Source organism: Oryza sativa, chromosome 11 (genome assembly GCF_034140825.1).
Source record: "Oryza sativa Japonica Group chromosome 11, ASM3414082v1".
Taxonomy (NCBI): Eukaryota; Viridiplantae; Streptophyta; class Magnoliopsida; order Poales; family Poaceae; genus Oryza; species Oryza sativa.
The window spans coordinates 29,311,011-29,330,581 of record NC_089045.1 but is presented as its reverse complement, the minus strand read 5'-3'; the positions used below and the strand labels follow the sequence as shown (position 1 = coordinate 29,330,581).

Sequence of the window (19,571 nt, the reverse complement as noted above, 5' to 3'; positions counted from 1 at the left end):
TTTCTCTAGTCTGTAAACCTTAAGTTGCTTAGTTATCAATGTTGAATCCTTTTTCAGAATCCTTTATAACTATCTGATTCATTTTTGAGGAGTGACGAGCAACAAATATGCATTTGCTCGAGTGGTAAAATTCCAACTTCCCAGTAAAATGTGAATCTTTTTCCCCTTTCATAAATCAGTTGCCACATGCAGTCTGGGCCCACATGTCAATAGCACAATCAAATGGCAAAAGCAAAGATATACAAAGAGGGTGTATCTGTCTGTCTGTCTGTCTGTTCTGTTGTATCCTTTCTTCACGGCAAACGCATGATTTTTACAGAAGGGTGTTGGTCACCTTTGCTCCCTATTTTGCCGGGAAAACGTCTGGGGAACAACTTGACCTCTCATTTCCCGCCAAATAAGGTCAGCCCTCTCCTTTCCCTCCCTATTCAAATACATCTCCTCACTTGCTTCCTCCCTTGCAGATTTTCAGACACCACCCTACCCCAATCATGTCTCCAAGGATCCCGACGAGGGCGAACCTCGCCCTCGCCGCCCTCCTCATCCTCCTCACCATCGCCGCCACCACCCTCGCATCGGCGAAGTGCATCGCGAAGAACAAACCCGAAGGCGAGGAGGGGGAACCCAGTGGTGCGGGCGCGGCTGCGGCCCACGCTTCACCGGAGAAGAAACCCGGCTCCAACGGCGGGTTAACCACCATGTCCGTCGGTGAGAGCGTACCGGAGATCAAGAAGGACTCCTCCGATGATGGCGCCGCCGTGAATGAGAGCAAGAAACCTAAATCCAGTGGCGGCTTGACTACCCTCTCCGTCGATGATAGTCAAGCAGAACCCGCGGACAGTATAGCAGAACCCGTGGAAGATGGCACCGACGACGGCGAGGATGAGTCGGAGAAAAAGAAGAAGAAGAAGAAGAAGAAATCCAAAAGCAAGAGCTCCGATGATGATGATGATGATGCCGAGAAGAAATCCAAGAAGAAATCGAAGAACTCGGACGACGATGAAGATGACAAGAAGAAATCCAAGAAGAAACCCAAGAACCCGGACGACGATGAAGATGACAAGAAGAAATCGAAAAAGAAGAGCTCCGATGAAGACAACGACGGTGCCAAGAAGAAGAAGAAGAAGAAATCCAAGGGCAAGAGCTCCGATGAGGAAGATGATGAAAAGCCCAAGAAGAAATCCAAAAGCAAGAGCAAATCCTCCTCCTCCGACGAAGAAGATGAGAAGAAATCAAAATCCGAGGGCCAAGCCGCGGCCAAACCAAAGGAAGAAGACGAGGAAGGCGGCTCGGCATCGGCATCGGCATCGACATCGGCGCCGAAGAATGAGCACCACTCGGGCACCATGTCGCTCCCGGACCCGGACATGATCGCGCAGCCGGTGATGCAGGCGCTGAACCCAGTGGTGAAGGCGCTGTGCGGCAAGACGGACCACGCCGACCTGTGCGAGTCCTCCATCGGGCAGCTGCCGCAGCAGCCGCCGGCGCAGCTGGACGACATCGGCGTCCTCAGGCTCTCCATGAACGCGCTGCGCGCCAAGGTGCAGGAGGCGATCAGCGTGGCGACGAACAGGATGGGGGCGGCCTCCGGGGACGAGGTGTCCAAGGACGCCATGGGCGACTGCCTCCAGATGTACGACGACATGAAATCCAACCTGGACTCGGCGGACGCGGCGCTCAAGAAGGGGGACAAGGACACGGCGCACACCATGCTCGACTCCGCGCGCACCGACGTCGACACCTGCGAGGACGGCTTCAGCGAGCGGGAGGGGCTCAAGCCGATCATGGGCGACCTCGACAAGATCCTCGCCGAGCTCTCCAGCAACACCATCGCCATTGCCTCCGCCATAATTGAGTGACTCATCTCATTTTCTCTCTGTCTTTCTCCCTCTGACCGTCTTGAACAAACAACTGAAGTGTATGTAGTATGTACCGAGTGTTTCAAAAGCTGAAACTGCATTATGTATCTGTACCATTATGATTGATTATTATGACTTGTGAAATTGTGAATTGTGATTATGACATCCATCCCCTTTTTTAATCTTGGGATTCTTGGTTAATCAGATTAGTTAACTTGTCAATGGGGAGGAATTTCCTATAGGCGCCAACATTAATCAGCAAACAAAGTTTCACACACACACACAAATTTTGTTCAGAATTTGTTTCTTTCAACAGGGGAAAAAAACCCAGAATTTGCAGGGAAACTTTCGTTTGATTAATAATAAGAATGGAGAAGCTTTTTATCAGCATATTAAATTTCACATAATAAAAAAGTCGTTTGATAAGTAAGAGTGGGGAAGCTTTATCAGCACAGGAAATTTCGCAAAAAAAGAAGATTCAGAATTTTGCTGGCAAAGCTTTTATTTGATTAGTAGCAATGAGAGTGGAAAAAAAAGAAAAAAAAATAGGGGCATTCCGAGAATTGAACTCGGGACCTCTCGCACCCTAAGCGAGAATCATACCACTAGACCAAATGCCCTTGATGATGAATTATTAAATAAATTATACCAATTCAAATGTGTCCAATATATTTTGGTGTAATCAGCATTTGGAGATAGTCTCCTGTTTCTGCTTGTAATTGATTCTTCATTTCATAATCAGAAGAGGAGAGTGTGTTCTTGTTCTAAATCCCCCAATCTGGATTTTCAAATAAGCTGCAGCATCTCAGACAATCAAAGAGGTAATTAAGTGGCTAAATGCTAATGCCATCAATCATGGAAGAGTACTCAACTAACCCAAGTTACTGACAACATGACCTCATCTCACTGCTAACACGAACCTGGTACTGAACATTTCGTTCAAATTCTGAATTTGGTGCGAGAATTGTGACCATAAGCAATCAAGCGATGCTACTACCGCCGATGCGCAGGCGGCAGCGCTGCATCGTCTTACTGAACTTGATGGTGTCCAAAGCCGACTTGACGGCGAGATTCCGAGCGACCATCTTGCTCCTATTCCAGTGTCGTCCCTTCATCTTTGAGCTTGGCTCAGAGTTTGCGAGGGAAGACTCACCAGACACCCCAGAGCGAGGCTCTTGGTGCGTGCAGCCACGACATCTCGGTAGCCATGAGGAAGAAGATGAGCAAGTTCAATTCCCTGGTGATTTCATGAATCGCGACGACTATAGATGGGCTGGCTAGCTCTTATGCAGTGGCAAAGAGTAGAATACTGATACTACACTAGTGATGTTGTTTGTTGGCATGTCACTAGCTTGTTTGACTTGTGTCCCATTGTGCATGTGGGAAAAGATGTGCGCTCTGTTGTCTGAATTACAAAAATATTTGGACTGAAATCCGTTCTGTCATTTGTTAATCACTGTATGCTTTTATCTTTCAGAAATTATATATTGTTGGAACACCCGTAGTGCTCCTATAAGAGAGTACACAAATCCCAAATGCATTTATTTATTTACAGCTCACGTAGTCCTATTTTAAATGAAAGTAGAAACTCTAATGCCAATGGACCTAACAGATTTAGTACGAATCTTTGTCTTGGCTTTTCATAGTATATCATACTCACCTATTGCCACGATTAGCTAGGGCATGACAATGTGATCAAATTACTTCAACATTCCACGATGTGAAACCTGATCGACTATCACTTTGATATTTTTTTAAAAAAAAAGATGAAAAAGAAAGACATACACAAATAAACTAAAAGTGGTTCAGTCGATATGATCTTTGGTATACTCAGTGGTTCAATACGTTCTGCTAAGAGCCGTTGTTGACACGTGGACCGAAAATGCATTTTCAGGTTGCAACGAGTTTGTATGAACCTACGGGGTTGCACATTTAATTGGTTGGAACAAGATAATTAAATGGAGATCCAATAATGGTTCAATTCGAAAGAGGATCCAAGTTGGACTTCTAGGAGCACACGAAGCAAGCGACATCACACGTGGGAAACCCTAGCCACCATTCCTGATCACAAGCCAAACCCTAACCCTAGCCACGCACAGGTGCTAGCACGACCACGCACGCCGTTCCTTTCCTGGATACCGGTGGAGGCGTTGCTGCGTTGCGGCACGGATCGGCTTGGGAACATGAGGAGGAGATGCTCGTGCGAGGAGGAGACAATCAGGTTGCTGCAGTCAACTACTTCCGCTACACCGACATGTTCTACATTGAACCAATCTGTTCCGACTCTTCTTCCACTAGTCGTCACGTCGAGTGGTTACGATCCATGATCTCTTTCTTCGCATGGTTCCTGGTTTACGCGGTAGAAACTTTTGTTTTATGCCATTGTAGCCTACTCGTAACTCAATAGCTCGCATGACTCGGTAAACATGGTTATGGTTGCACGCGGAAATAAACGCGTTGTCTCATATTCAACATACTCCCGCTACATATGGCTACCATATGGGTAATATAAAAAACAAAGTGTACAAGCGATTGCTGAAAAGAAAAGAAGGTGCACTTGAGAATGTATACTATCTAACAAACAAGTAGTTTTACCTGCCTCATCAAAAGTTAATGCACCATGATACATGAACATATGTACTCATTATGATATAGTAAGTTGATAACTATCTAAATTTCCATTTTAGTTATACTAATATGAGAGGCAATGAGTGGAAATATCACAAAACGTGCACTCTCGATTTTTTTTCTTATAAACATACATAGCATCTATATATCTTTTTTTTTTTATAAACTATATAACATCTATCCTAATCCTGAACAAATATACATATATATATACTAAGCTAGGTTTCTGTTGCATAGTTGCAGGTTTTTGTTGCATATTGTTCAATGTTCATCTCGGTCGATGTACGGTATGCTACCATTTTTGTTGGTAATTTTTATGACGGAAATTAGTCATGCCTCTGCATTCCAATTTGTTGTCGTGTCATGTGTAATCGTGTGCTCATAACTTGCTCTCTTTAAAAATCTTTTCAGTCTTCAAAAGAAGAAAAAGTGCTCTCTTTTCCGTGCATACGTGCTTGGCACTAGCTAACCCATCCATCTTTAGTTAATTTAAGACCTTGCATAGATTGACCCTACGACTGATCGGTCATCAAAACCTACCACCACCATTAACCTTTGCATTAACTAAGTAATTCTAAGAACACGTACAATAGCAGACTATAATTAAGCCAGCTATAAACATATTTTAAAGAGGTAAAGGAAGAGAGAAAAGAGCAACGGGTTACAGATCTGTAGACAGCTGCAACACAGACTTTAAGACGTAATGTGTGTATAACATGTGGGACCAGATATTAATAGTATAGTAAGCAACTATTGTATGAATTGGCTATTACATTGACTATAGATGATTTGGAGCTAGTAGTGGGCTATACTATTAAACTTGCTCTAATTAGGTTGCTGCTACCAAGACCTTCCCTCTCGTCTTCCTTCCATAGATCTCCACTCGGTATCCATGCGCGTTGTATCTCCTTCTTCGGTTCTTCCTCCGCGTCATCGTCGTCGTCGTCTTCTTCTTCCTCACAACTTATATAAGCTCGATATGGACACCAGCTGATCAAAACCACGATTAATCAACTGATCAACAATCAACAAGCTCGTCGTACACATATACCTGAATTTCGTTCCAAAATGGCTCGACCCACCCACCCCATGGCGATGCGGCTGCTGAAGAACATCGGCCGGCGAGCTCCAGCATCCATGGCTTGTGTAAGCTCGGCCTTCTCCCCCGGTGGCTGCGGCGTGCAGGTCTTGCCGGCGACGACGGCGGCGGGCGTGGCGTTCTCCGAGACCAATAAGGGTTACTCTGAACTGAAGCAGATGTACCAAGCTTTTTGTTTCAATCATCCTGGGCTCTATGACAGGTATGTAATTACAATGAATAGTTGGGGCTCAGAATGTTTACAAAATCTTGGATTTTTAGCTAATGTTATGAATTGTATGCAGTGATACTGGTTGTGATGAATATGTGAAGAGAATGCGAGCAATCGTCGAGTTAGTTTGTCGTCTTGAAAAAGAAGGCCAGGTATGTAGAGACATACTAAGTATATATTACTATTATTTCAGTATAGTACACTGTATGCTAGTTATGAACAATTGGGCCTCTTGGACGAGATGAAAACAAAGATCAAGGAAATATTTTAGTGCCTGCATTTTGGCCGCTAATTTTTGTCTCACCCTAGTCCCCCAATAGTTTAGGACTGGCCCTAGTGCCGGTTGCGCTGCATTAGGATGGTCCTCATAACAATAAGAAAATTGCAATATTGGGATTGCAAATATTGGGGTTTCACTGTTTTGAATGTGTCTATGAAATGTGGGTCCAATGTTATTATAGCAAAGATTAATGTTTGCAGCGTCATTATTGCAAATCTCCCTCATACAATACATTGGTTTGACATGTCCTTTGGTAATCATTTTTAAAACAATTATTGTCTTAGTAGCATAGTACAAACAAATAATTCTTAGTAATGACTTTTATCTATAAAATGCTCTGTGTAACAATATATCCATGGAAAACTATCTAAGGGTTTATTTACAACATGATCATTTCCAAATAAATAAATATTTCTGAGACATTAATGATAATTCCATGTTGCCTGGTCAGGACTGGACATCTTGCACCATTGAATGGGACAGCGAGAGGGACTTGCCGATTGTCCCGCAATGGACACCGTCATCCCGAACCCGAACCATGACAGTCGGTGATCGCCATGCCCTGCTCGCCGCCGCCATTGTCGTCGCCGGCGCCGCCACCCTCGTCGCCGGCGCCGCTGTTGTTTCCCGTCAAAAATGAACAATTTTCACCTACGTACTTCTGTGAGTAAAAATGACATGGATGATGTATTCATTGATCAGTGTGTATTTAACTCTGTACTTGTATTTGTATCACCAAAGAATTAATTATTAGCGGTTCTTTTATCTGTTTGTTAAGGGTGAATTTGTTGCACCTGTTGCCTACATGATTAACATGAATTTGTTACTGATGTAGCGTTTCATGGTACCTGTATAGTTTTCAGCATTGCTTTGCTTTGCTGCATTAGTCATTCAGGGGAAGAAGAATAACTGAACATATTAGATGGACTTAAGAGTTATTGTTCATGAACCCAAAACAGTTCAGATGATAGTCCTGACACTATATAGAACTGAACTGAATAACTGAAGAGCACAAGAAATGAATGCAAAACTCGATTCTTATTTCAGAGTCCATGAGGGAGTTGCAGATTTGCTCATTTGAATAAACATGTATACTACTAGATTGCAGGGTTGACAGAGTCATCAGTATTTTCCCCTCCTGATGGTGTCAACTGGCTTGGTAAATTCATTAATTAGGACTAAATGCGGAAATGGGCCATAGGCTGTCAGGACTCAGGAATGAGGAGAGACAGAGAGTGAGACCTGCAGGCTTACAGAGTTTCAGACCGCCACGTTCATCACATGTTAGGACCAGCAGGAGCAACCCTGAAGAGGTACAGTATGCGGGAGATGACGGCAACACGGTGGATGGGGAACAGGACGGAGGCGGTCGTCAAGATGGCGTCTTCGTCAAGGAAAAGCGTAATCGTCGAGTGAACATGAAGTATAAGGGGTCCGAGTGGGCCGTCTAAGCTTTGTGGGTTATCGGCCCAAATTCATGTAACGAGAGAGAGAGAGAGAGAGAGAGAGAGAGAGAGAGAGAAGTAACTAAGAACTATATGTAAGCTGGCAACAGCTAGAAGGAAGGTTGGCTTGGAACTCGGCAAGGTGGCGATGGCGGCGGCGGCTCCGCTCGGTTGAGCGTGAGATAATCTATCAATCTAGTTCGAGTTCCACATTTCTGTGTTCTTGTTGCGAGAGGCTGTTCTGTTGATAAGGGTTCTAACAAAATCTGGTATTAGAGCTTTGCGACCTTAATCTCTTGATTCGACCGTAGAATCACCGATCGGGGATTGAGACTCACCTCCTGGGGTGGTGTCTCGCGAAAAGGCAACTTGCCTCGATTGGGTTGGTCGAGTTTGGAGCGGTCGCGGGATCTGGACGCCAGAAAACCACGCTGAGAAATTTGGGGAAGGTCAACCATGGTGCACGAAACAAAGTTGGATCTCTTGTTGAAGAAGATGGAGGAGAACGAGCGGAAGAGAGCGGAAGCAGAGGAGCGGACTCGTGCAGATCTAGCGGAGCTCAAGAAGGTGGTTGAGGCGAGGTTGCCGCTAGTGGAGAAGCGTGTGGAGGAAGTCGCTTCGGTGGTCGGATCCTTGAGTACGAAGGTCGAAAACATGGAGGGTACTCTGCTGAAACAGGGAAGAATGGAGAAGAAACCAGCTGATGTGAAGGAAGAGCAATTCACGCCCCAATCGTCGTTCCAGATTCAAGGTATGCGAGATCCCACTTTGAATTCTGCGAATAATTTCAATTTTGAGCCAATTGCTTCACCGGGGTCGGGTAGTGCAAGGACAAATTTGGGAAGCAGCTTGTCACCGATGACGTGCCCGCAGTTCAATGGAGATAACCCCCAGATGTGGAGAGCTAATTGTGAAGTTTATTTTGATGTTTATGGAATTCCGCCTAGCAATTGGGTTAAGATTGCAACTCTGAATTTTGTGGGAAACGCTGCCTTCTGGTTACAATCAGTGAGGAATCAGCTGATAGGGGTGACGTGGTATGACTTATGTGAAAGGGTGTGTGCCAGATTTACTCGAGATCGACAACAAGCATTGATTAGGCAATGGTTGAGGGTTCAGCAGACTACTTCTGTTGCAGAGTATGTTGAGAAGTTTGATAGCATCATGCATCAACTGAATGCTTATGAAAATTCTGCTCCCATTGAATATTTTGTTACAAAATTCATTGATGGCTTAAAGGAAGAGGTTCGATCAGTTATCTTGGTTCAGAGGCCCCAAGACCTTGATACTGCTTGTTCCTTAGCTATGCTGCAAGAAGAGGCTCTGGAAGGACTGAAGGCTGGAAGTTACAAGAAGTCAGAACAGATGGGAAATTATATCAAGTCAGTACCGAGGTCTGCATCACAGACAACTTTGTTCTCTCCTTCTCCACAGAAGGTCAACTCATCAGCGGCCCTAGAGGCCACTAGAGCTAAGGAAGACAAGGTTGCATCACTTAAGGCATATAGAAAGTCTAAGGGTCTTTGTTTTATATGTGGGGAACGGTGGGGGAGAGATCATAAGTGTGCTAATGCAGTACAACTACATGTAGTACAAGAGCTTATGGAAGCTATGAACATTGATAATGAAGCAAGTCCTGAAGTGGAAACACCTGTTGAGGAAGAAGTGAGTCTGCTTGCTATTTCTCAACAAGCCCTGAATGGTACTGAATCAAGCAAGTCCATACGACTAAGGGGATGGATTCAGGGTACATAATTGCTAATGCTGGTGGATTCCGGAAGTACTCATTCCTTCATAGATGAGCAAATTGGCAGAAAACTATCTAGAGTGGAGATACTGAAACAACCTTTGAAGGTACAAATAGCTGATGGAGGACAGATAGTGTGCAATCCAGTAATTCCTGGTTGCACATGGTGGATGCAGGGGCATAGTTTCAGAAATGATTTCACACTTATAACCTTGGGCAATTATGATATAATATTGGGTATGGATTGTCTTGTGCAGCACAGCCCAATGCAAATAGATTGGAGTTAGAAGTGGCTAGAGTTTCAGTACAATAGTCAACTCATTAGATTGCTGGGTATATCTTCTCAACCTAAGCAATGTTTTGAGATAACTGGGGAGCAATTAATGGGTATGGCAAAGTTGGGTTCCATCATGTATATGATTCAATTGACTGAAGGCAGACCAGAGGAACATCAGAATGTACCTGCTCCAGTGCAAAAGATTTTACAAGAATTTGCAGGTGTTTTTGCTGAACCTAGGGGCCTGCCCCCTACCAGATATTGTGATCATAGAATTCCTTTAATAGAGGGAGCCCAACCAGTTAACCTGAGGCCTTATAGATACAATCCGGAGCTCAAGGATGAGATTGAAAGACAAGTTGCTGAAATGTTGTCATCAGGGGTCATTCAACCTAGCCAGAGTACTTGGTCTTCACCTGCCTTGTTGGTAAGGAAGAAATATGGGACTTGGAGACTCTGTGTTGATTACAGACACTTGAATGCTTTAACTATCAAGAGCAAGTACCCAGTTCCAATAATAAAGGAACTGTTGGATGAATTGTCTGGAGCCAAGTGGTTTTCAAAATTAGACCTCAGGGCAGGTTACCACCAAATCAGAATGGTACCAGGGGAGGAGCACAAAACTGCCTTTCAGACACATTCTAGTCACTATGAGTACAGAGTTATGTCCTTTGGACTAACTGGGGCTCCAGCTACATTTCAGGGAGTAATGAACAAAACTCTGGCTTCAGTTTTAAGGAAATGTGCTTTGGTGTTTTTTGATGATATATTGGTGTATAGCCCAGATCTACAGTCACATTTGACCCACTTGAAACAGGTCTTGCAACTTCTCAGACAAGATCATTGGCAGGTCAAAATGAGCAAGTGTTCTTTTGCCCAACCTCAAGTGTCTTACTTGGGCCATATCATTGGAGCACAGGGGGTCTCCACTGAACCAAAGAAAATTCAGGATGTACTTACATGGCCGACTCCTATATCAGTTAAGAAATTGAGGGGATTTTTGGGATTGGCTGGCTACTATAGAAAGTTTGTAAAAAACTTTGGTATCATCAGCAAACCTTTAACACAGTTGTTAAGGAAGGGAGTGTCTTTTAGGTGGGGATCTGAAGCTGAAGCTGCCTTCCAACAACTTAAGCAAGCTTTAACCTCTGCTCCTGTACTTGGGTTACCAGATTTTTCCAAACAGTTCACTGTGGAGACAAACGCCAGTGATGCTGGTATTGGAGCAGTGTTGTCACAGGAAGGACACCCAATAGCATATCTCAGCAAGGCCCTGGGGCCAAGGTCCAAGGGACTGTCGACATATGAGAAGGAGTGCATGGCTATTTTGTTAGCAGTCGACCATTGGAGGTCTTACTTGCAGCACCAAGAGTTTCTGATTCTAACTGACTATCATAGCCTGGTCCATTTAGATGATCAAAGATTGCACACTCCCTGGCAGCAGAGGGCTTTTACTAAGCTACTGGGCTTACAGTATAAAATCGGTTACAGGAAGGGTAGCAGCAATGCTGTGGCTGATGCTCTATCTCGTAGGGAAGTTGGGGAAGGGGGACAGTTATCAGCCATCTCAGTAAGTACCCCTACTTGGTTACAGGAAGTAACAAAAGGATATGAGCAGGACCCTCACACAAGCCAGTTGCTAGCTGAATTAGCCATCAATTCTATTGCCAAGGAACACTATACATTGTCGCATGGGCTCATTCGTTACAAAGGAAGGATTTGGATAGGCAACAATACAGACCTACAGAACAAGTTAATTGCTGAACTTCATCACAATCCCATTGGGGGGCACTCGGGTTTTCCTGTCACATATAGAAGAATTAAAAGATTGTTTGCTTGGCCTGGAATGAAAAAGCAAGTTAAATGTCAGCTTCAACATTGCCAGGTTTGCATTCAAGCCAAACCAGAAAGAGTCAAATATCCAGGGTTACTTCAACCCTTGCCGGTACCAGAAGGAGCATGGCAGACGATTACCATGGATTTCCTTGAGGGTCTTCCAAAGTCTGAAAGGTACAATTGCATTTTGGTAGTGGTGGATAAATTTTCAAAATATGCACATTTTGTTCCCCTGACACACCCATTCACTGCTGAGACAGTAGCCACTGCTTTCATGAAAAATATCTATAAGTTGCATGGTATGCCTAGAGTGATTGTATCTGATAGGGACAAAATTTTTACTAGCCAATTCTGGGAGTATTTGTTCACTAAGTCTGGTACTGAGTTACACATGAGTTCAGCCTACCACCCCCAATCTGATGGGCAGACTGAACGAGTTAATCAGTGTGTGGAGCTGTTCTTGAGATGTTTTGTTCATGCCACTCCTACTAAGTGGGCAGCATGGTTGCATTTGGCAGAATTTTGGTACAACAATGCTTATCACTCAGCTGTGAAACAAACCCCCTTTGAAGTCATTTATGGCCATCAACCAGCTCATTTTGGTATTACCATGGAAGATTGTGCAGTACCTGATTTACAGGAATGGCTGAGGGACAGAAAATTTATGCATCAGCTTATACAGCAGCATCTGCATCGTGCTCAGCAACAGATGAAGGCTTATGCTGATAAAAATAGAAGCTTCCGGGAGTTTCAGCCGGGTGACTGGGTTTACTTGAAGATTCAGCCTTATGTTCAAACATCAGTGGCTAGAAGAGCCAACCATAAGCTATCTTTCAAGTATTTTGGTCCTTTTGAGATTCAGCATAAAGTGGGTCAAGTGGCATACAAGCTGGTTCTTCCCAATACCTGTTTAATCCATCCTGTGGTCCATGTATCTCAACTTAAGGCTGCCAAGGGTTTCCAACCTGCTCTACAGCATAGCTTGCCATCTTCTTTGGGGTCCTTGGAAATTCCTGTGCAGTTCTTGGATCAGCGAGTGGCTAAAAAAGGTAACGCTGTTGTAACTCAATTGCTCACACACTGGTCAGGTACTGCAGCTGCTGATGCGACTTGGGAGGACCAAGAAGATCTGAAGGCTCGCTAGCTCATTTTCCATTCGCACCGGCTTGGGGGCAAGCCGGCTCTCAAGGAAGGGAGGATGTTAGGACCAGCAGGAGCAACCCTGAAGAGGTACAGTACGCGGGAGATGACGGCAACACGGTGGATGGGGAACAGGACGGAGGCGGTCGTCAAGATGGCGTCTTCGTCAAGGAAAAGCGTAATCGTCGAGTGAACATGAAGTATAAGGGGTCCGAGTGGGCCGTCTAAGCTTTGTGGGTTATCGGCCCAAATTCATGTAACGAGAGAGAGAGAGAGAGAGAGAGAGAGAGAGAGAGAGAGAGAGAAGTAACTAAGAACTATATGTAAGCTGGCAACAGCTAGAAGGAAGGTTGGCTTGGAACTCGGCAAGGTGGCGATGGCGGCGGCGGCTCCGCTCGGTTGAGCGTGAGATAATCTATCAATCTAGTTCGAGTTCCACATTTCTGTGTTCTTGTTGCGAGAGGCTGTTCTGTTGATAAGGGTTCTAACATCACAGGAACTGATGACAAGAATAGCAGCCAGCAACACAACAATAGGGAACAACAAACTGAAGCAACACATAAAGTTCACAGCCTAAGCACACATCAGACAGTGATTGTTGTAACCTGTCACTCACATACTCCCTCCATTTCTAAAAGAAGGTAGTTAAAGCTATCAAAGATAGATTAAAAGACTACTGTATCCTATTAATGAGGAGAAAAAACGAGGAAGAGGGAGTATTACTGGTTAATTTGCTGGTTAAAATAAGAATAAAAATATAAAGTAGTATTAAAGAGATCTAGTGAACCTCACTGTAAAAATAGTCTTTGTGGGATACATTTATAGGTTAAAACTTAAAACTATAGTCTTTTAGATACGGAGGGATATGCGCATCTTTCATACTTGTTTTAGCATGGGATGTCTTTATTGATTAGTGGGTCTGTAACTGTACTTATATTTTGTCAATTCATTAGCTAGATCGGCCAAACCGACATAAAAATAGAACTGTACCTTGATCTAGCCGTTACGGTTTGATCTTGTAGCAAAATTGTATCAAGTTGTTTAGGACTTCGGGCATATCTGGGCTCTGAGACTCGAATGTCTCGTTGCACATCTTGTCTGGGGTGCCCTGTCTCTTGTCATGTCTGGCACTGAATTTCCTTTACCTACTTGTCTATCTCAATTCGCAACATAACTCTCAACTCTGGTGGTCTGGTCAAGCTTAAATAGTTCTGAATCAGATGTTTCCAACAGAGCAATAAGACTGGATGAGTCTCCAGAAGTGTTTCCATAACTATTCCATCATTGAAAATGAAATTAATCTGATAAAAGTGTGGAAATATCCCAACGATCTACTATGTGGATGGAGAGCATCATTTCAACCAACATCTATACAAGATGTTCCCCTCCTTTTTCCGGGCTTGGGACCGGCTATGTCATTTACTAAACCTAGGATGACATAGGCGGAGTTACCTACACACCTACAATAAAAAAAAATTTAAAAAAGAAACACACACCTAATAAAACACGGCAATGTATTTTACAAGAGCTAAAGAAAATATAACCATTTTTTTGGCATTTTCCCATTTTTTGATATTTTTGTTTTTTTAAATTTTTCATTTTTTTAATTTTTTTAATATTTTAAAGACCAGTAACTAGGTAAAGACAAAAATATAGATTACAGGTGACTGCAGCCCAAATCCTTCAAGATTAACCTACAATACAAATAAGCGCACACAATTAATCATGGATGTATATACATAAGCAATTTGGTAATTAAATAACTTAATTAAGGAAAAGAAAATACAAGTGACATCCGTTTTACAACAATCATATTTTCTGCAATTGAACTTACCAAACATCAGACGTGCATTACAAAAAGTATAAGGAAAATACACATATGGACTATACATAGGCATGTCGCTTGGCAATATCCACTGCTTATTTTAACAGATGTAATACGAACAAAAATATCAATCAATTTGAACCAATACAAAGACATTAGGTGGCTTTTGTTTTTCACCAAACAAACCTTAATTAGGAGCCCTACGCTAGGAACAGATGTTGGGCACAACACTTCCATATTCAATATCCTGCTCATAGGCTACAAGGAATCTGAAACATTGGGCCTGACATATTTTTTTGTCAAATCTAAAAAACTACTCTATAGGCCTAATGTCTTGCGAAAATTCATGTGTATTTGTGTTTTTTTATAAGATAGTGAATGCTAAATGCGCACATTGATATGACATAGAACACACTTGTAGAATTGAAGGCTAAATGCATGTGAGCTGGTCTTCATCATATATAGCACATTTTTAGATAATGGATTAAATAAAAACCGACCTCTACATCCTGAAGGATGTACACAGTCAATCATAGCTAGCACATTCAAGAGCTGAATTAAGGATTACTTCGAAGTCCATTATGTTTAGTCGTGAACTTATGCAGCCTGTGTACCAAATGCTAAACCATTTATGTTGTCCCCAAGTCCTTGGATGGATATATGCATATGTGATATAACTACTGGCATATATATAGTGAATATATCAATGCCATCATAGCATTGTTTGGTGACAATATAACCCATACAATTTTCTTTTGGAGTAGCAGTAATCTCTATCTCTGTGTGCAGAGCTAGGAACACTACTGCATACGATCATGTTGTAGTACATATAGGACAATACATTCATCTGGAATACACCGTACGTGCAGGATGCATGTTAATAAGATCATGAGAAGATAAAAGATTTGGCCATCTAATTAATTTGTTGATGTGTATACACCATTTTATGAAAACATTAACCACGGTGAAATGGTTACATGCAACACTAATGAAAAAAAGAACTAAATCATATAGATCATCAAACAATCAGTCAATGCACACAACATGAACATCTAAGGAGACTATCAAAAGCTAAGAATAGCTGCATACAACTGAAGAGCTGAGGAGCAGCATGAATGTACAACCCTATGATTAGTTTATTCCAGTGAAAAAACCCAACCAATCAGTGTACATACCTTGTGCCATCTAATTAATTGGCTCTTAAAACCACTCGTTGACCTCCAACTTATGCTCATCTCCATGGAGCTGGCGATGTTGCTCCTCAAGCCCTGGGACCCACAGTGAAGAGATCTTCTGCATATTCTTTGACAGCCATAGCTGCTCCAAACCACCCAACATCTCAACATGCCTCAAATTCGGGCAATGATTTACAAGTAGCTCTCTCACTTGGGGAAGGTTGGAGATTATCTCCAGGCCTTGACAACTTTGAACAAAAAGTATACCAGAGAGGAATGGGAGGTGTTCCACCATCTTCAAGCATCTTGCTCTTCTTATATCGAGCTCCTTCAAGTTGGTGGCCTGCTGTCCAAGCTGTGGTGGGAGAGCCCTCAGCTTGGGGCACTCCACAAGTTGCAACTGCTTCAAACAAGGCAGCAGCCACGACGACCTTGGAGTTGGAGACGGGGCTTCCTCCCCCTTTTGCTTCGAAGCAGCAGTTCCATCCTTTCCCCCTTCCTGGGCTGCTGCAGCTGCTTTCTCCTCCTGCAACTCTTCTTCTTTGACAAAGGACCACTCCTCCCAGTTGGGCATATCCTTGATAGCCAACAATTCAAGCCTAGGGAAAGCAACTGTCTCTGTGGATATGAGATTACCCTCCCAGCAGCCAACAAATTCGGGTCCAATCTTGGTGATTGCACTTGCTCCATCAATTCTAAGGTATTTCAAGTTGGTAGCTGTCCGATTGTGTGGTGGAAGATGCACACAAGATTTGCAATCTTTGAGTTTCAAATATGTCAGTGAAGATAAAAGGGATGTACTAAGCCAGGTGGGGAACCTTCGCCCAAAGAATAATACAATCATAAGATCTTCTAAATTGCGTGGAGGACTTAGCTGCTCAAAGATCATCTCGACATTGCTAATGCCTTCCTCTGAGTATGCTTCATCAGTCGGTTCAGTGCAGCATAGATGTAGACTTTTAAGATGCTTTTTGTAAGTTAGCAACAATGCATCTGTACTGCTCCTAGGAGTTGCTCTTTCCAATTTGTTCAAGTCAAGCCGGCGTAACTGTGAAAGATGAGCTAACTCCTGCAAGTTCCATCCGTCTTGCATTTTAGTATTGTCACTTCCACCTCCAACAGGAAATCCTTCTAAATCATTGAGGAATTCAAGTCTTCCTATCCCTCTTGGAACCTGATTTATTGGTGAATCATCAAGACCAAGCCGCCTTAAATTGCATAACCGAGTGATCATGCTGGGCAAACTGTACAAAGATTCACACCGCTGTAAGTGTAACATCTGGAGGTTTTTTAGAGCACCAATAGATTTTGGAAGACAGGATATGTTGGTTCCACTAAGATCAAGTAAACGTAGATGAATTAAATATCCAACACAATCTGGTATTTCTTCCACAAGTAAGTCAGTCAAGTCCAAAACACGAAGATACGTGAATCTCATGAAAAATGTTTTCTCAATTCCCAGTGGATTTGGTTGGGTTCTAAAAGTTCTCAACTTAATCTCCTCCTTACCCATGCTAGGTATGACTACCATATCTTTCTCGGTGATAGCTAAAATGCGGCGCAATTTACACATGTTATTATCCACCAATGATGTTGGATCTCCAATATAACATTCTTCTCTTGATAGATGGCAAGCAAGTTGCCTTAAGAGATCATGCATTTTGCATTTGCTCTGATCAAAAGATGTGTCAACCGGTTGGAGGAGATTCCTACTTATTAGCTCATAGTAGTATTCTTCTGCTGTATCTTCTAGTAGTTGATCTTTGTGCACTTCTACAAAGCCTTCGGCAACCCACAACCTGATAAGGTAATAACGGTGAATGGTCCAGTCTTCAGGATATACAATACAATAAAGAAAACATTGCTTTAAATGCTGTGGTAAATCATCGTAGCTTAGATATAGAGCACCTCTTATTTCCTTAGGAAGTTTATCCATGGACCAAACGTAATTAGCTAAAATCTTTTTCCATTCGTTCTCTGTTTTATCTTTGCTTGCCAAAACTCTAGCAATAACCTTGATTGCAAGAGGTAGCCCACCACATTTCTGAACAATCTCAATCACTATGTCTCGCAGATTTTGCACTTCTTTCTCGTCCTCAATGTTAATGCTCTTCCAGAGTAGCTCCCAACCAACAGCCGGTGACATTTGGTCGATATGATGTGGTTCCTCAACCCCAATTTCTCTAGCGACAGTATCTTGCCTAGTAGTTATCAAAACTATTCCCGAGGTTGCAGCATACAGTGGAGTTCGTAGTAGATTGGTCCACACATCAGACTGCCATACATCATCCAACACAAGAAAATAACTCTTATCTTTAATAGCCGATTCAAGCTTGCTTTGTAGCTCGCCAACTGATTCTTCTTGTTTGCATTGAGCGTCGATGGTTCTAAGTAGTTGTCCCAAAACAGAGGCTGGGGAGTAGTCCTGAGAAACACAGATCCATGCATGTTTGTCGAAGCTTTGTTTTAATTTCTCATCATTGAATACTTTCTGAGCAAGTGTTGTCTTTCCGATTCCCCCTGTTCCAATAATAGCAAGCTTGTAAGTCTTCTTTTCCTTGTGTGTAAGAACCTGGCTCACCAATTTTCTAGAAGCATGTAATATCTCTTTCCCCACAAGGTTGGATTCAGCAATTTGAGAACTTTTTCTCAATTCTGATGTTGAATCTTTATGAGATGACTGTGTATTCTCAAGTGTTACAAATATTTTATCCTTTGCTATTTCTTCTAGGTTTCTGTTCAGGCTTCTAATTTTATTACCAATCTCATGGTGAACCCGAATGTTGGAAAAGCAAGAGAGAAGTGAAAGCCCATTACATGCAATTGTTTTTCTCGGTGAACAAGAATGGCCATTTAATAGCTTGCTTCCTTCAAAGCTAACCAAATCGATAATGTCATCAGCATCATACATAGCATCTTTTAGACGAGAAATCCAATTGTGTATTGATGAGTCTTCCATGCCCCTTCGCTCCACATCACTTATAAAGCATCGTATTTGTTCCATTTTTTCCTGCAGTTCTCTAAGATCTTCTTTTACACCTAAAATTAGTATTGCCTCCTCGGTAATGATCTCTTGCAACTTCTTAGCACATGATCCAATCAAAGAATCCAGTATGGTTGCCATAGAGAAACTCGTCGAGGGTGATGCTCCAATATATCCAAGTTTTTTTTTTGGCGTAAGCAATATATCCAATTAAATCATGCAAGAGTAATACCGTCTGAAAATGGACAAAAGTTGAAGTGGTTTCAGAGTATCTTTGTAGCTAGCAAGTTATTTTGCAATCTGTTTTGAGCAAGTATATACTGATTACTGAAGCTGAAGAACTGAAATCATTAAGGGGTTTACCTTTCGGTGGCTTCTTTGTATCAACAGGCAAACGAGAAAGAAGTAACCGGCTCAAATTGCGGTGTTAATTTTGCTCAAGTTGACAAAGCTAACTTGCTTGGTATGAAAGCCGAGCTGAGGCTGAAGTGAATCGGATCGACAGGAACGGCAGTGGAGCAGGCGGGTGTCTTCTGGAATGCAAGATGATGACCGAGCGAGCCAACGTTTCGATTGGCTAGCTCCTAACGTGACAAGCAGAAAATTGTTCAAACCCTATGTTGTGAGAGAAAACTCAGCTGAGCCTGAGAGCAAGGCCTTTGATGCGTGCAGCCGAGGCATCGCCGGTCACAAGGAAGACAACGAGCAAGTTCCCATTATGAGATTATGTCTCGTGGACTAGATGGGCTGGCTCTCTTATGCAGTGTTCAAATAGTACAATGGCTCTTTTATCCGTCTCACCATTTATGTCCCACTGTGCATGAGGAGTTTGTTTTCCAGTGTGCAAATTGCACGGAACAAGACAAGCCATCTTAGATAAAGATGTTTGAACAAGTTTGCAAATTGTGCAAATGGCAGTCTGATGTATGAACAAGATGTTTCAGCTGCATATATAAATTTCTCCATCGTGCTACTAAAAAGATTCCCATGTCAGGAAAGATATTTGGACTGAAATTCATTCAGAGTACTCCACCCTAGTAAATAGAGAAAGAAAGACCTAATACCG

The 19,571-nt window shown here is 42.8% G+C and overlaps 3 protein-coding genes and 1 non-coding gene across 4 annotated transcripts; 2 read left to right on the top strand and 2 right to left on the bottom strand.

Moving 5' to 3' along the window:
- The first annotated feature begins 429 nt into the window (after nucleotides 1-429).
- LOC9268461 (suppressor protein SRP40) lies at nucleotides 430-2,041 on the top strand. Its single transcript, XM_015761126.3, has one exon. It carries the CDS (start codon nucleotides 492-494, stop codon nucleotides 1,857-1,859), a length of 1,368 nt encoding a protein of 455 aa, XP_015616612.1. The 5' UTR covers nucleotides 430-491; the 3' UTR covers nucleotides 1,860-2,041.
- Nucleotides 2,042-2,407: 366 nt separating this feature from the next.
- Nucleotides 2,408-2,479, bottom strand: TRNAP-AGG (transfer RNA proline (anticodon AGG)). Its single transcript has one exon. It is a non-coding gene; the product is annotated as a tRNA-Pro (tRNA).
- A 2,880-nt stretch (nucleotides 2,480-5,359) lies between these two features.
- LOC107276760 (uncharacterized) lies at nucleotides 5,360-12,962 on the top strand. Its single transcript, XM_066305142.1, has 4 exons — nucleotides 5,360-5,788; nucleotides 5,871-5,949; nucleotides 6,529-8,273; nucleotides 12,471-12,962. Exons 1-3 carry the CDS (start codon nucleotides 5,556-5,558, stop codon nucleotides 6,715-6,717), a joined length of 501 nt encoding a protein of 166 aa, XP_066161239.1. The 5' UTR covers nucleotides 5,360-5,555; the 3' UTR covers nucleotides 6,718-8,273; nucleotides 12,471-12,962.
- Nucleotides 12,963-13,774: 812 nt separating this feature from the next.
- LOC136351156 (putative disease resistance protein RGA4) lies at nucleotides 13,775-19,376 on the bottom strand. The gene is made up of 3 exons (XM_015761449.3): nucleotides 18,869-19,376; nucleotides 15,523-18,740; nucleotides 13,775-14,216 (listed from the first exon to the last, which is right to left on the bottom strand). Exon 2 carries the CDS (start codon nucleotides 18,644-18,646, stop codon nucleotides 15,548-15,550), a length of 3,099 nt encoding a protein of 1,032 aa, XP_015616935.1. The 5' UTR covers nucleotides 18,647-18,740; nucleotides 18,869-19,376; the 3' UTR covers nucleotides 13,775-14,216; nucleotides 15,523-15,547.
- Nucleotides 19,377-19,571: the final 195 nt, after the last annotated feature.

Excerpts from the sequence above, each read along its gene's own strand:
- LOC107276760 (XM_066305142.1), top strand. The coding sequence starts at position 5,556 with ATGGCTCGACCCACCCACCCCATGGCGATGCGGCTGCTGAAGAACATC. Across the intron at positions 5,789-5,870 it reads CATCCTGGGCTCTATGACAG|TGATACTGGTTGTGATGAAT; the intron begins GTATGTAATTAC and ends AATTGTATGCAG. Across the intron at positions 5,950-6,528 it reads GTCTTGAAAAAGAAGGCCAG|GACTGGACATCTTGCACCAT; the intron begins GTATGTAGAGAC and ends TTGCCTGGTCAG.
- LOC136351156 (XM_015761449.3), bottom strand. The coding sequence starts at position 18,646 with ATGGCAACCATACTGGATTCTTTGATTGGATCATGTGCTAAGAAGTTG.
- LOC9268461 (XM_015761126.3), top strand. The coding sequence starts at position 492 with ATGTCTCCAAGGATCCCGACGAGGGCGAACCTCGCCCTCGCCGCCCTC.